Genomic DNA, 13,693 nt, shown 5'->3' with positions numbered 1-13,693 from the left:
TCCAATAATTTTGCTAAAGGGGGGAGTTTTCAGTTGAACATGATGTTTATATTGTAGATACGTGGTTTTCAATTAAAATGTGATTAATTAAACATTAAACATTCCAGGCAATGGTTCTTGGAAGAGAGAGGATGAGTTTGACGACGATGCCAGGCAAGCCTATGCCTCCCTAAACACAGTGACTCTACTCAGAACAGTCAAGCCAGAGTATGAGAACTTCTCCATCGAGATGAAAAGATCCATAGAGGGACTTGGCCTTTATGACTGCAATGACTGTGGAAATGTATGTATCTCCGTCTGTTCCGAATAAAACAAATGTTCACATTCTTTTACATACAACTGATGCTCATGTCATGACAAAATTTGTAAAAATGTTTATTTTAATGATGATTATCCCGGGCTGCACAGTGGCGCAGTTGGTAGAGCTGTTGCCTTGCAGCAAGAAGGTTCTGGGTTCGATTCCCGGCCTGGGGTCTTTCTGCATGGAGTTTGCATGTTCTCCCTGTGCGTGCGTGGGTTTTCTCCGGGTACTCCGGTTTCCTCCCACAGTCCAAAAACATGACTGTCAGGTTAATTGGCCTCTCCAAATTGTCCCTAGGTGTGAGTGTGTGTGTGCATGGTTGTGTGTCCTGTGTGTCTCTGTGTTGCCCTGCGACAGACTGGCGACCTGTCCAGGGTGTACCCCGCCTCTCGCCCGAAACGTTGGCTGGAGATGGGCACCAGCACCCCTCCCGACCTTCCTGATATACTCCAAGATCTTTGCTTTTTTAATCTTGCATGGTGGCTCAGTAGTCCTTGGCCTGTATTCCATAGCATGCTAAGGGTGATGAAAAGAGGTAGATGGACGAGCAATAAAAAGGACAGTCAGGAACAAGTTGAACTTTAAAAAAAAGTTTTATTTTATTTAACCCTATTAGAGATATATATATACCCTTCTGTCAAATTTTAATTGGAGTTTGATGGATTAATTGATATCAACCCCCCTCCCCCATGGGAACCTTGTGACTTCCTGACCTCCCTGACACCCTTCTGTCAAATTTTAATCGGAGTTTGATTTGAATAAATAAATATAAGTGAATAAATAAATATACTATATTCTAAACCATGTTGAATTAGATTAGGAATATTGTAACTACCTCTGGTTTTAAACAGATTGTATTCATGAAAAAGTGTTGGAATTAAATGCCTCTAACTCCTTGTTCCATAAGAGACACACAGACTGACAGAAAAAGCAAAGAGGAGGGGGCCAGTGAGTGTCTTGCTCTGTGGGTGTGCGTGTGTGTGTGCGGGGGTGTGCGTGTGTGTGTGTGTGTGCGTGTGTGTGTGTGTGTGTCCCTGCCTAAGAGCGGGTAGAAACTTCTGAAGGAAAACAACAGTTTAACTCTTTTACTGCAATATTTAGCTTACGGTGCATTATTTGGTGTTGGACAACAGATAAGTGCTGCATCAAACTCTTTAACAGGGCATGAGAAAAAACTTATAGCATGGTAAGAGGGACTGACCTCTGTCCTGCACACCAAAACATTTGTGCGTGCGTGCGTGCGCGCGTGTGTGTCCCTGCATAAGAGCGGGTAGAAACTTCTGAAGGAAAACAACAGTTTAACTTCTCAGTGCTTCATGCTTTCTCCAAAATAGTAAAGATTGGTTTAAGTACATTTGAAACGTATAGATTTTTTTGTCTTCAACAATTGCTAGTGTGATACATTTTAGTAAAAGTTCCTCATCTGTAAATGTATTTCTTAAGAATATGTGACAGGGACCAACAGGCCCAGGTGAGGCTACTGCTCATATTTATCTTTCAGTTTTCCTTAAAGTTTTTTACAGTGCACAACCACGCTCCAAGAGTTGCTCCAACATGGTAAATTGTTTTGTTACCTTTAAAATTATCTACAGCTTTTGTCTCTAACTCATACGCTGTTTATTTCCTGGCCCTAATGATTCTTTCCCTCCATCTGTTATCTTACATGTTTAAGTGTGTTCACTAACAAAATATAGTTATTAGCCGTTTGCCACTGCAAACGGCTAATAACTGTTAGTGGGCACTTCTTATCAGACCAGTATTTCTCCTTCATCACTAGTCACAAATCTTATTAGCAAGCAGGTTCATCAGAACCAAGACTTCTTCTTACATCATACTAAGTGTTTTTTTCACTTCTTGGAGAAGGTGAATCTTTTACATTTCAAGGAATCTGTAACTTGTGTGCTAATAAATGAGGATTCCATCCAGACACGCTCAACAGTACCAGTGCCATCCCATCACCGTTGAAATGCAGACCGGTGACTAAAGCAGTGGTGTCCAAAATTGGCCCTTGAGGGCCGGCATCCCGCATGTTTTAGTTCTCTGCCTGGTGGTAGTAACTTCCTCCTCAGCATTTCTCCTGAGGTCTCTAATGAGCCACCAAATGGTGGTGGATCAAAGGATCCAGGTGTGTTGAACCAGGGAGAGAACTAAAACATGCAGGATGCCGACCCTCCATGACTGATTTTGGACACCATTGCTCTAAGACACCCCATGAGATCAGGCTAAGGTCTGGAGAACACTGGGCCTATATCACTGCAACCAAAAATATCAACATCCAGCCCACAGACAAAACTAAATACATCTGCATCCAATGTGTTGTTTGCAACCTGGGCGCTTTGCATGTTTTCATACAAGATAGCCTTGATTTTTATAAGTCTGAAACTGAAGAGACAGTACTGTTATGGTACAGAAAACAACAGAATGGCTGAAGTGTCATATTCAATGTTGTTAGTTTTATAAAATTAAAAATGTCCATAATAAAATCATACTGCTTGAGAAGGAGCAAAAATAATACTAAAATGAGATCAAGCGGTTGAATGAGGGACTGAATTAAGGCATCAGACAGTAGTGAACATTAGACTAGGATGAGAGTTGAATACAATGTTCTATGTATATTTATGCATTCTGTTAACTAATATCAAAATATATTCACATTGTATTATACAGCATTAGTTGAAATGCTGTATATTATATGCGCATGTATGTGCATGTTGTCCACCTAAATGGACACTTGGACAAATCCTAAAAAAATAAGAATAATTTTTTTCCCCACCTTATTTTTATGCCCTGGGAAAATCAAAATTACTTTGGAAAAAAAATCCTGACTTACTGGATCATAATTCATGCATGAAAGGGCTAATTAGCCAGCAAACTCGTCTGACCTTAACCCCATAGAGAATCTATGGGGTATTGTGAAGAGCAAGATGTGATACTCCAGATTCAACAATTCAGAAGAACTGAAGGTCACTATCAGAGCAACCTGGGCTCTCATAACACCTTAGCAGTGTCACAGACTGATGGACTCCATGTCACGCTGCATTGCTGCATTGCTGCATTGGGGAAAAGGAGCCCCAACTAATTACTGAGTGCTGTATATGCTCATACTTTTTATGTTAATACTGTTCAGTTGGCCAACATATCCAAAAAAATAACTTTTTTTGCACTGTTCATAAGTAATATTCAAATTTTCTGAGATACTGAATTTGGATTTCATTAGTTCAGTAATAATAATCAACATGAACCCTTTATGTCTTAAAATAAAATGGATAAGAGATTTTGTTGTTTATTTTAATTCAGTTCTTTAAATGTCCTGTGAGTAAATATATTTGCCATGCATCCATAACAGAAACTTTCAATATCTAGCAAGTTATTTTCGCAATTTACCGTTGTAATGTATACAGCGATGTTTATACATTTATGTTACAGACTGTCAGTGAACGCACCAAGGAAAGACTGACGCAAGCGCGCACGTAGGTAATAGGGAGCGGGTAACATCTATAGACGGATAGCAGCTTCTCTTACAGCAATACGTGGTTTTTACTAAAACCACGTATTGCTGTAAGAGAAGGATTTCGTATGATGTGAGTAATAAAGCGACATCGACTCCAAACCAGTCTATCTTATTGAGCGTGCAAACATCACATTGGCAACGAGGATTGAAAACGGAGACAAAGGGAAAAGGGGAATGCGAGCGTATACCCAGACGGCAGCTCCACGTGGACAGGCTAAGAACGAGCTAACCGCTAGTTAACCAGCTAACTCCAACGACACAAGCCGGAGTGAACCATGTCGCTTACAACTACACCTGCCCTTTCACCGTTTGATACTGAAACGGAACCGGGTTCAGTCGGACCGCGCTGGACAAAATGGATACAGAGGTTTGAGAACTACACAGCTGCTTTCAACATTTCGGGTGATGCGCGGCTAAAAGCTTTACTGTTGCATCTAGCAGGTGAACGTGTACATGACATTTATAACACGCTAGCAGCTAGCTCAGACAAGTATGCCGATGTGAAGACGAAGCTCGACACGTATTTTACACCGAAGAAAAACGTCCTATACGAAGTATATGTCTTCAGAAAAGCAGTACAACATCCATGTGAAAACCTAGACACATATTGCACACGGCTTCGCATGCTCGCAAAACATTGTGGATTTACTGATGTGGATCTAGAAATTAAAGGACAATTGATTCAGAGTTGTACATCCTCCAGGCTACGCAGACGAGCGCTGAGAGAGCCTGACATGTGCCTACAGGATCTTCTAGATTATGGGAGATCAATGGAACTATCCGAGCAGCACGCAACAGGCATGGAACAAGGAGCGGCTGCGTCTGTGAACGCCATACAGCCGAAAAGTCAACCGAATAAAGCATATAAAGTCACATCTACCAACAAACCAAACAACCAGTGCAGAAATTGTGACGGGAAATATCCACACGAAGGGGATTGCCCTGCAAGAGGAAAAGACTGCAAAGCCTGCGGTAAGCTAAACCATTTTGCCAGACAATGTCGATCAAAACAAAAACCTCTTGTGCAAAATTATGACTCAAGGGCCAAAGTGTACCATAAAAGTCACAAAACCTCTAAGAAAGTGTTCTCAATCACCAGCTCAGCACAAGGTGACAAAAAGGGTTCATCCAGCAGTGGTGATGACTATGTGTTTGTCACAACTGGTGCAGACAAAAAGAAGACGCCAATATCTCATATTAAACTAGGAGGCGTTGAGATCGCAGTGATACTGGATTCAGGTGCCACAGTGAACATTATCAGTGAATCTGCCCTAGATCTGCTATCGCCACAACCGCAGTTAGTCCCACCTGATACTAAAGTTTTTTCCTATGGCTGTTCTACCCCACTACAGCTGGCCGGCATGTTTGTCTGTGAAGCAGAAGCAAACAACAAAAAGACCAGTTGCAAGTTCTATGTAAAGACAGGCAAAGGCTATTCCCTGTTAGGCTATGAAACAGCTAATCGATTAGGCCTCATCAGAGTAGTGAACAGTGTCTCAGATGCACCAAGCCCCACAGTGGCAGATAGGCTTGTAGAGAGCTTCCCAGAACTCTTTGAAGGCATAGGCAAGCTGAAGGATTTTCAAGTGAAGCTCCACATAGACACTGATGTTCAGCCCACATGTCAGCCTCACAGACGTGTCCCATTTCATATTCGTCAGAGAGTAGAACAGGAACTCCAAAAGTTAGAAGACAATGATATTATAGAGACAGTGACTGGGCCTACACCTTGGGTCTCTCCGATTGTGACTCCACCCAAACCCAAAAACCCAAATGAAGTCAGAATCTGCGTAGACATGAGACAAGCTAATACTGCCATCCAACGTGAACGTCACCTTACTCCCACTATGGACGATGTCATCCATGAATTAAATGGAGCCACAGTTTTTTCAAAACTTGACCTGAGAGCTGGCTACCATCAGCTGGAACTCCACCCTGACAGCAGGTACATCACAACGTTTACCACTCACAAAGGTCTGAGGACGTACAAACGTCTGAACTTTGGCATATCGTCAGCGGCAGAGGTATTTCAAAATGCTATCTGCCAAGCTCTACAAGGAATCGAAGGTGTGAAAAATCTCAGCGATGACATTGTGCATGGAAAGACACAAGCAGATCATGACAAAAGCCTCACGACAGTGTTCCAGAGGCTCAAGGAGAAGGGACTCACACTTAATATAGTTCAACAAAATCCAGGCTAGAATTTTTTGGATTTATCTTCCAAGCTGGGGGCATATCCGCTCATCCAAAGAAGGTCGCGGCAATCAAGGAAGCTAGTGCGCCAGAAAACCCAACCGAGGTGAGAAGCCTGCTAGGCATGGCGACATACTGCTCACGTTTCATAAAAGACTTCGCTTCAATTTCAGCACCACTTCGGGAGTTGACCAAGAAAAGCACACCATGGTGCTGGGGTCCATTTCAAGAAAAATCCCTGCAACACTTAAAAGACAGCTTGACAGGTGAGACTGTGATGTCATATTTTGACCCTAACAAAGATACAGAATTGGTCGTAGATGCAAGTCCCGTTGGTCTAGGAGCTATTCTTTATCAACTTGGAAAAGAAAGCGAGAGAAACACTATAGCTTACGCTAGTCGTGCTCTAAGTGACGTTGAGAGACGCTACTCACAGACAGAACGAGAAGCATTAGCAATAGTATGGAGCTGTGAACATTTCCATCTGTATTTGTATGGGAATCCTTTCACTTTGGTCACAGACCACAAAGCGCTGGAAGTAATATGGAACAACCCTCGGTCAAAACCACCTGCAAGAATCGAACGATGGGGTCTAAGACTTCAACCATATGACTTTCGAGTAGTCTACAGGAAAGGAACGGATAACCCAGCCGACTACATGTCCAGACATCCGATCCCCATACAAACCGGAAACCATACAAGAGCAACAAAGGTAGCTGAAGAGTATGTTAACTTCCTGGCACAGCATGCAACACCCAAAGCCATGACTTTAGCTGACATCAAAGAGGCAACCATCACAGACAGAGTCCTACAAAAGGTTGTTGCACACTTAAGAGACAACACCTGGCACCAAGACAAGGACGACTCACAAGACATCGCCATTCTACAAAAGTACAGGCAAATCAGCAATGAGCTCACTGTGTCACACATGGACGACCTTCTTCTTCGTGGCACTAGAATCGTCATCCCCTCAGGTCTGGAGGACAGAGTACTACAATTAGCCCACGAGGGACACCAAGGAATTGTCAAGACAAAGACATTGCTCAGGTCGAAGGTATGGTTCCCTAACATGGACCAAAAAGCAGAGCTTGTGGTTAAGAACTGTTTGGCCTGCCAGGCAAACACCCCAGTGACTCAGGTTGAGCCCCTTCGAATGTCAGAACTACCAGAATCACCATGGCATACAGTCAGCGCTGATTTCTATGGCCCTCTACCAACTGGTGAATACCTGCTAGTTATAGTGGATGAATACACACGCTATCCAATAGTTGAGGCTGTTAGGTCTATTTCAGCAGAGACTGTCATTCCTGTGCTGGACAAAGTATTTGCAATGTTCGGAATTCCCAGGTGTCTCAAAACAGACAATGGACCTCCCTTCAACAGTAAACATTTTGCAAAGTTTCTGACAGACATGGGTTGCCAACACAGGAAGATAACACCTCTATGGCCTCAAGCAAACGGAACAGCCGAGCGTTTTATGCGTACGTTGGGAAAAGCAGTCAGAGTATCACACTGCCAAAGCATCCCATGGCAGCGGACATTAAACACATTCCTCCGTGAGTACTGCTCTACTCCACACAGCACCACTGAAGCATCTCCAGCAGAGCTCATGTTCCAGCGGAAGGTCTACACACTTAGGTAATAGGGAGCGGGTAACATCTATAGACGGATAGTAAAAACCACGTATTGCTGTAAGAGAAGGATTTCGTATGATGTGAGTAATAAAGTGACATCGACTCCAAACCAGTCTATCTTATTGAGCGTGCAAACATCACAACCGTCATATTAAAATAGTGCCCATTTCACTCCCTGCCAAGAGTGAAATTACTGCCAAATAGGGTGAAATTACTGTAACAACCCGATACTGGCTGGAAAGCAAAACGTCTCCAAATTTAGAAACGGTTGCAATTTTTCAGATGGCACAAAGTGTGACATGATTACGGTACTGCAAATTTGGCTGGATTGCTGGCGCTGCAGCCACATTTGCAGGACTTTTTTTTTTAAAAAATTAATATTTGTGTAATGTCAGTCTGTGTGTATTGAATGAATATAAGTTTCACTTTTTCAATAAAATTACTAATTTGAATAAACTTTTTCATGATATTCTAATTATATGGCCAGCACCCACCCTAACCCTAAAATAATTTGGAGTGCTTGTTTTGTGTGTCCTTGCATTATTCATCAGGGGCCTGTCTTCAGTTAGGGTTCAGGAAGGCTGTTCTTGGTTAAATGGAAAATTAGTTGATCTTTGCTATTGTTTTACTCAGAATACAAATGCAGGAGCTCCACTAACTGCAATAATAATTGCTGTATTTTCAATTTTTACTGTATTGACTTCCAGTACAGTAAGTATTTGAAATAAAATCTTAAACTAATCTATTTGGGTCATCTCCTGTTTTTGACTTAGCACATCTTCTATCCTGTCAGGTTAACATGTTTATTGAAGGATTCCATGATGCCATGGTGCTATATTCCATTGCGTTACATGAAGGCATGAAGAATGGATACTCAAAGACAAACGGTACTGAGATAACCTCACACATGTGGAACAGAACTTTTGAAGGTAATAAACTTTCTAATAAACTCTTAATAAACTTTCAATAAAGCTGATAATTTTATACATTATTTTATTTTAACAAAGTGTTCTTGTGATGTTATGCAAGTAACCTGGGATGTAGGAGGTAAAATAAGTAGTGAATATGTCCACATTTTCTCAATTTGAATATGCCTTACTTTAAGTTCTGGAAACTATTTGCACACTGATCTTTCGTTCTTTCTATAGTTTTTTAATTAAAATATTTGTCAGGCAATTTGATTGGGCAATTCTAGAAATTTTACTTTCTTCCTCTGAAACCAAGTAAGAGATTCCTTGGCTGTGTGTTTGAGACATTTTCCTTACTTGCAAATTCACACTTGTTATATGATTGAATATTTCTTAAGAGCCTTCTAGCCATGATAAGAAGTGAAAAAGAATTTTACATGCGAGGTTCTTTTTCCAGTTGCCTTCTATTTAAGCTATTATGATTATCATGCCCTTAATGACAGGGAATCTACACTTAACAGTACTGACCATCATTTTTTACTCATTTTTGTTTGCGGCTTACATGAAACAACATAACATTTATGATATAATTTATGATGTTTAGTGAATGTGAAGGTTTCATTCCTAAGAAAGACACAGGGGCTGATTTTAATGATTATTTAAGTGCAATCACTATGAAGCTGTTAAAATGTGTTCATTTCTTTCCAATATATATAAAATAATTCTATGGAAAGTGAATCATCTTCTAAGATACATCATGTTTCATTTGATGGCAAATAGTAGACATTAAATGAGTGCACTAGCTCTAGACAATCTGAAGCCAAACAGTCAATGCATGGCCATGTGGCTGGGGGACATTGGTATTTGCACACAGTTTACTTACACAGGCCACCTGGAAATCACCTGGCGACACCAATCCTGCTTCAGTATGCATCAAACCCTTAAGCCAGTGGTTCCCAAAGATTTTCTTCTGGGTTCCCCTATGGATTACATAAAATCCCCCCCCCAAAAAGAAAAAAAATCAATTGTATCAACAGGTTGTAGTCAAGACCACCTACCCAAGACCAAGTCAAGACCAGCACCCCGTGCTACGTGACACAAAAAAATTACGTTTTACCTATCAAAATTGCTTCTCAAATTGATCTGAAAGATCCACATTCCCATAAAACACCTAGATATTAAATACTTAGAGCTGAAATAAATTTAATCAGTAAAGATCCGTCCAGAAGAATCTGATCGTTCCTGAATGTCATATCAATGCAGACTTTGGTCACAGCATTGTCCCATATTTGCGACTCCTCAGTCAACATCTGCACACAATAATTCAGCGCATCAGTGACAACTTTTTTTCATCCCGGATGCAACATGTGTCTCAGTCAGTACAGCTAGCTTTGCATCCACGGAGCTTACCTTTCTTTAAGCTTTCCTTCGAAGTGACGCTAAAAGTTGGACGAAGTACCCACCGTCTGTGAAAGCGAAGCGCTGCTGATTTTACATGTAGCCACATCGATTTATGCAGTGCTATTATATTACTGATGATTAGACAGACATCTTCTCCCGCTCAGAGGAAACCCCTGCGCATGTCTGGAGCTCCGCGTGTGAGTAAAGGGGTAGGCGATCGTTGACAACAGACATGTAAGTCACGTTATTGCTTGGATTTTACGGCGCCACCTTAAATCCCTGAACTTCACATTTTAACTGACAAAAAGCGCAACGTGACTTATATCATCAAATGTAGCGAGTAACGCGACACTTTTGTAGAAATGTAGTGAAGTAGAAAGTACAGATACTTACTGTAAAATGTAGTGGAGTAAAAGTAGAAAGTATCCATTATTGAATCTACTTAAGTAAAGTACAGATACACAAAAATTGTACTTAAGTACAGTAACAAAGTACTTGTACTTCATTACTTCCCACCACTAACTGAGGTAAAGTTAACATTTCAGCGTTTACTCTATAGGCTTTAGTACAAAATGGACCATTATGAGTCATCAACCCAGCGGTGAAAAAATGGCGACCTCCATATGTGAAAAATATAACAAAAGATTAAGTAATTATGAGTTCTGGCATAGCAATTTTTTAAGTAATATGAAAATTGCAACATATTTAGGCCAACATGTTCAACTAGTCGGGGATCCTTTTAACTCTGGTAAAAACTGCTTCAATCTTCCATATTCATGAAATGACATAGGTCAAAGATTAGCTAGCCAAGCTAACGCGGTTGATGCTGTAAAATTCTCCTCCGGTAAACAGCAACAATGACCTAGGTCCCAGCCACATATTATAGCTGACTGCAATAATTGCAGAGGCTCTCACATTGCAAAAAGAGAAAAATGCCTTTTGGTGGTATCAACCAGTGCCATTAGTGCAGAAAAATTAACCATTGCAAAAACTGCTGCAAAGGCAAACATCAAATCCTGGCAAGAGGACATACAGACAGCCAGTACATAAAGTTTCCATTGAACAGTCAACTCTACATCTAGAGTTTCTATGACTTTCTATGTGGACGGCATCAAGGTTGACAGCATCACACCAAAAGTTGATACTAAGCAGGAAGGTGCCACCATGCACATAAATTGTGTTCTCATTGAATTTAAATTCGACACAGGAGCAAAATGTAACGTATTATCCCTCCACACATTTAAGAGAGTAACAAATGGGGAGCAACTTACCAGCTACGGAGATCCACCTAACCTGGTTGCACATGGTGGTAACAGAATTCAAACTAGCTGTGTGGTCATACTGCTATGTGATTTCAAAGATCAACTTCATTCACTGAATTTCTTTACAGTAGACAAGGATGTACAACCACTACTCCGTTTTCAAGCAAGCACAGACATGGAAAACGTCAAACTAAGTCCTGATGTTCATCATGTTGACGCCGAGACACCTTCAGAAATAAAGTCATCTCACAATACAAAGATGTGTTCAGTGATGAATTGGGAGAGCTTCCTGCAACATACGCCATGACATTAAATCCAGATCCACACCTGTTGTGAGACCAGCGCACCGCATCCCTGTGGCGATGCAAGATACAGTTGAAGATTAACTCAACTGGTTGGAAAACATAGGTGTAATAATGCCAGTCACAGAACTCACTGACTGCGTTTCCTCACTGGTTGTGGTGCACAAGAAGGACTAACAAGAAATCAGGCTCAGCATAAACCTCAACATGGCCTTAAGACGCCCTCACCATTCATGCAGAGCATTGAACAGGCGCAAACATGTTTTCTGTGCTGGATGCCAAAATTTCATTTCGGCGAGTGCGTTTCGACAAACCATCACTGCTGACTGACTACGTTGTGGAATTAACTCAGCTAGCAAAGTTTTCTAGCAATCCATATAACAGCTGTTTACTGGGCTTCCCTGTTTAACCATTGTGACTGACATCATTATCGTGGTCGCAACCTGGCTGACCATGACGCAAACCTCAGCAAAGTACTGAAACATGCCAGACCAGTTAACTTGAGACTAAACCCACACAAATGCAAGTTTTGTTTGAGTGAAGTGCACTGCGTCGGTCACATCTTTACAAAGGAAGGTCTCAAGGTTGATCCTGCAAAGACCACTGCCATCACCAACATGTCTGTCCCAACGTTTTCTTGGGAGTGACGTTGCCAAGAAAACGTCACTGCAACATTTCCTTGACATGGCGAATTACCCTGCCAAGTACATTCCCAGCTTCAGTGACATTGCAGCCCCTCTGAAGATATTGACCGACAAGAAGTCAATATCTTGACTGTCAGTATGGAGATGGTTTTCGGAACATCAAACAGCTTTCGACCGTCTCCAATAATGCCTGACCAGCCCACCTGTTCTTGATTATTACAATGTTGCTGAGCCTGTCACTTTGACATGCAATGCATACTGTTTTGATCTAGGAGCTGCCTGCATGCAAAATGGAAAACCTATTGCTTTTGAATCACGTGTTTTGACGGACACAGAGAGACAGTACGCTCAGATAGAAAAGGAGCTACTTGCTGTTGTGTTTCCATGTACTAAGTTCAAAGACTATGGAAAGCAAGTCATTGTGAAAACAGACCATCAGCCCCTGCCCAGCATCCTAAAAAAGCCAATTCACACCTCACCAGAGGATGCTTCTCAGACTACAAAGCTATGATAGCAGGTTAGTGTACAAAAAATGGAAGCAAATGTACTTAGCTGACACACTATCGAGATCTCCGAACCCTTACGCCCCACAGAATCCATTTGAAGATGAAACCTTTAACATGACCCACAAGAAGTCAATATCTTGACTGTCAATATGGTGCTGGTTTTCCCAACATCAAACAGCTTTCGGCCGTCTCCAACATGACCAACATGTCGTCATGTTGTAAGAACTCCATGGAAGTTCTTACAGTCTGACTTTTGAAATGTAGCTACATTTCAACAGCTCGACTGTAAGAACTCAGGGAACATACGGTGACTGACAACATGCTTAAAGCAGGCGCTTTAAGCATGTTGGGTAGGTACCCGTCGTCATACAGAAAGGATGGCGGAACAAAGAGAGACAATTGGAGCCTGCTCTGCGCCCATTCTTTCCCTACAGAGATGAGCTAATTATGGAAAATGGCATCATAATGAAAGGCCAGAAAGCTGTTATTCCACAATCTCTGCACAAAGACATACATAAAGGACACCTAGGTGTTGACGCAACAAAGTGGCTTGCAAAAAGCATCTTCTGCTGGCTCACATTGTCCAACGACATCACAAGAGAGATTTTGTCATGTGCTATCTGCAATAACACCAATCCCCACCATCAAAAGGAGCCTCTGCACCTTCACCCGATTCCAGATCTGCTATGGTCTGTGGTTGCTGTTATAAATCCTCTGGCTTCAGTTTCTCGTCTGGCAAATCTTCGCTCCTCTTACTCATCATCTTATTCAAACTTGTCCGCCCTCCAACAATCACTCACCCTGCAGCTCCTTGAAGACCACTCCAAGGAACCGTTAACCCCCAGCTTCTGGACGCCCACACTCAAATCATGCTCCACTCACCTCCCCTGACAGACCTTTGTCACGAAGAACATTTTTCACAAGATTTACTATCAGACTCCACCCAGATATTCACCTTCTCCCTGCTTCATTTTCAGTGCTCCAGTTCAGGGCCGTGCAGAGACCACTAAAGGGGCAGATACTAAAAAAAA

The 13,693-nt window shown here is 41.8% G+C and overlaps 1 protein-coding gene across 1 annotated transcript in view; it reads left to right on the top strand.

The window, feature by feature from the left end:
* Positions 1–13,693, top strand: part of npr3 (natriuretic peptide receptor 3) — a 127,876-nt gene that overhangs the window by 53,577 nt on the left and 60,606 nt on the right. The window contains exons 3-4 of the mRNA XM_008419278.3: positions 108–283; positions 8,433–8,568. Of these exons, the coding sequence (XP_008417500.1) occupies positions 108–283; positions 8,433–8,568 (312 nt within the window). The remainder of the gene's footprint in view (positions 1–107; positions 284–8,432; positions 8,569–13,693) is intronic.

The sequence above is a fragment of the Poecilia reticulata genome, chromosome 9 (genome assembly GCF_904066995.2).
Source record: "Poecilia reticulata chromosome 9, P_reticulata-male-v2, whole genome shotgun sequence".
Classification (NCBI taxonomy): domain Eukaryota; kingdom Metazoa; phylum Chordata; class Actinopteri; order Cyprinodontiformes; family Poeciliidae; genus Poecilia; species Poecilia reticulata.
Note: the sequence above shows the minus strand (reverse complement) of the source record. Positions and strands in the feature narration are given on the sequence as shown.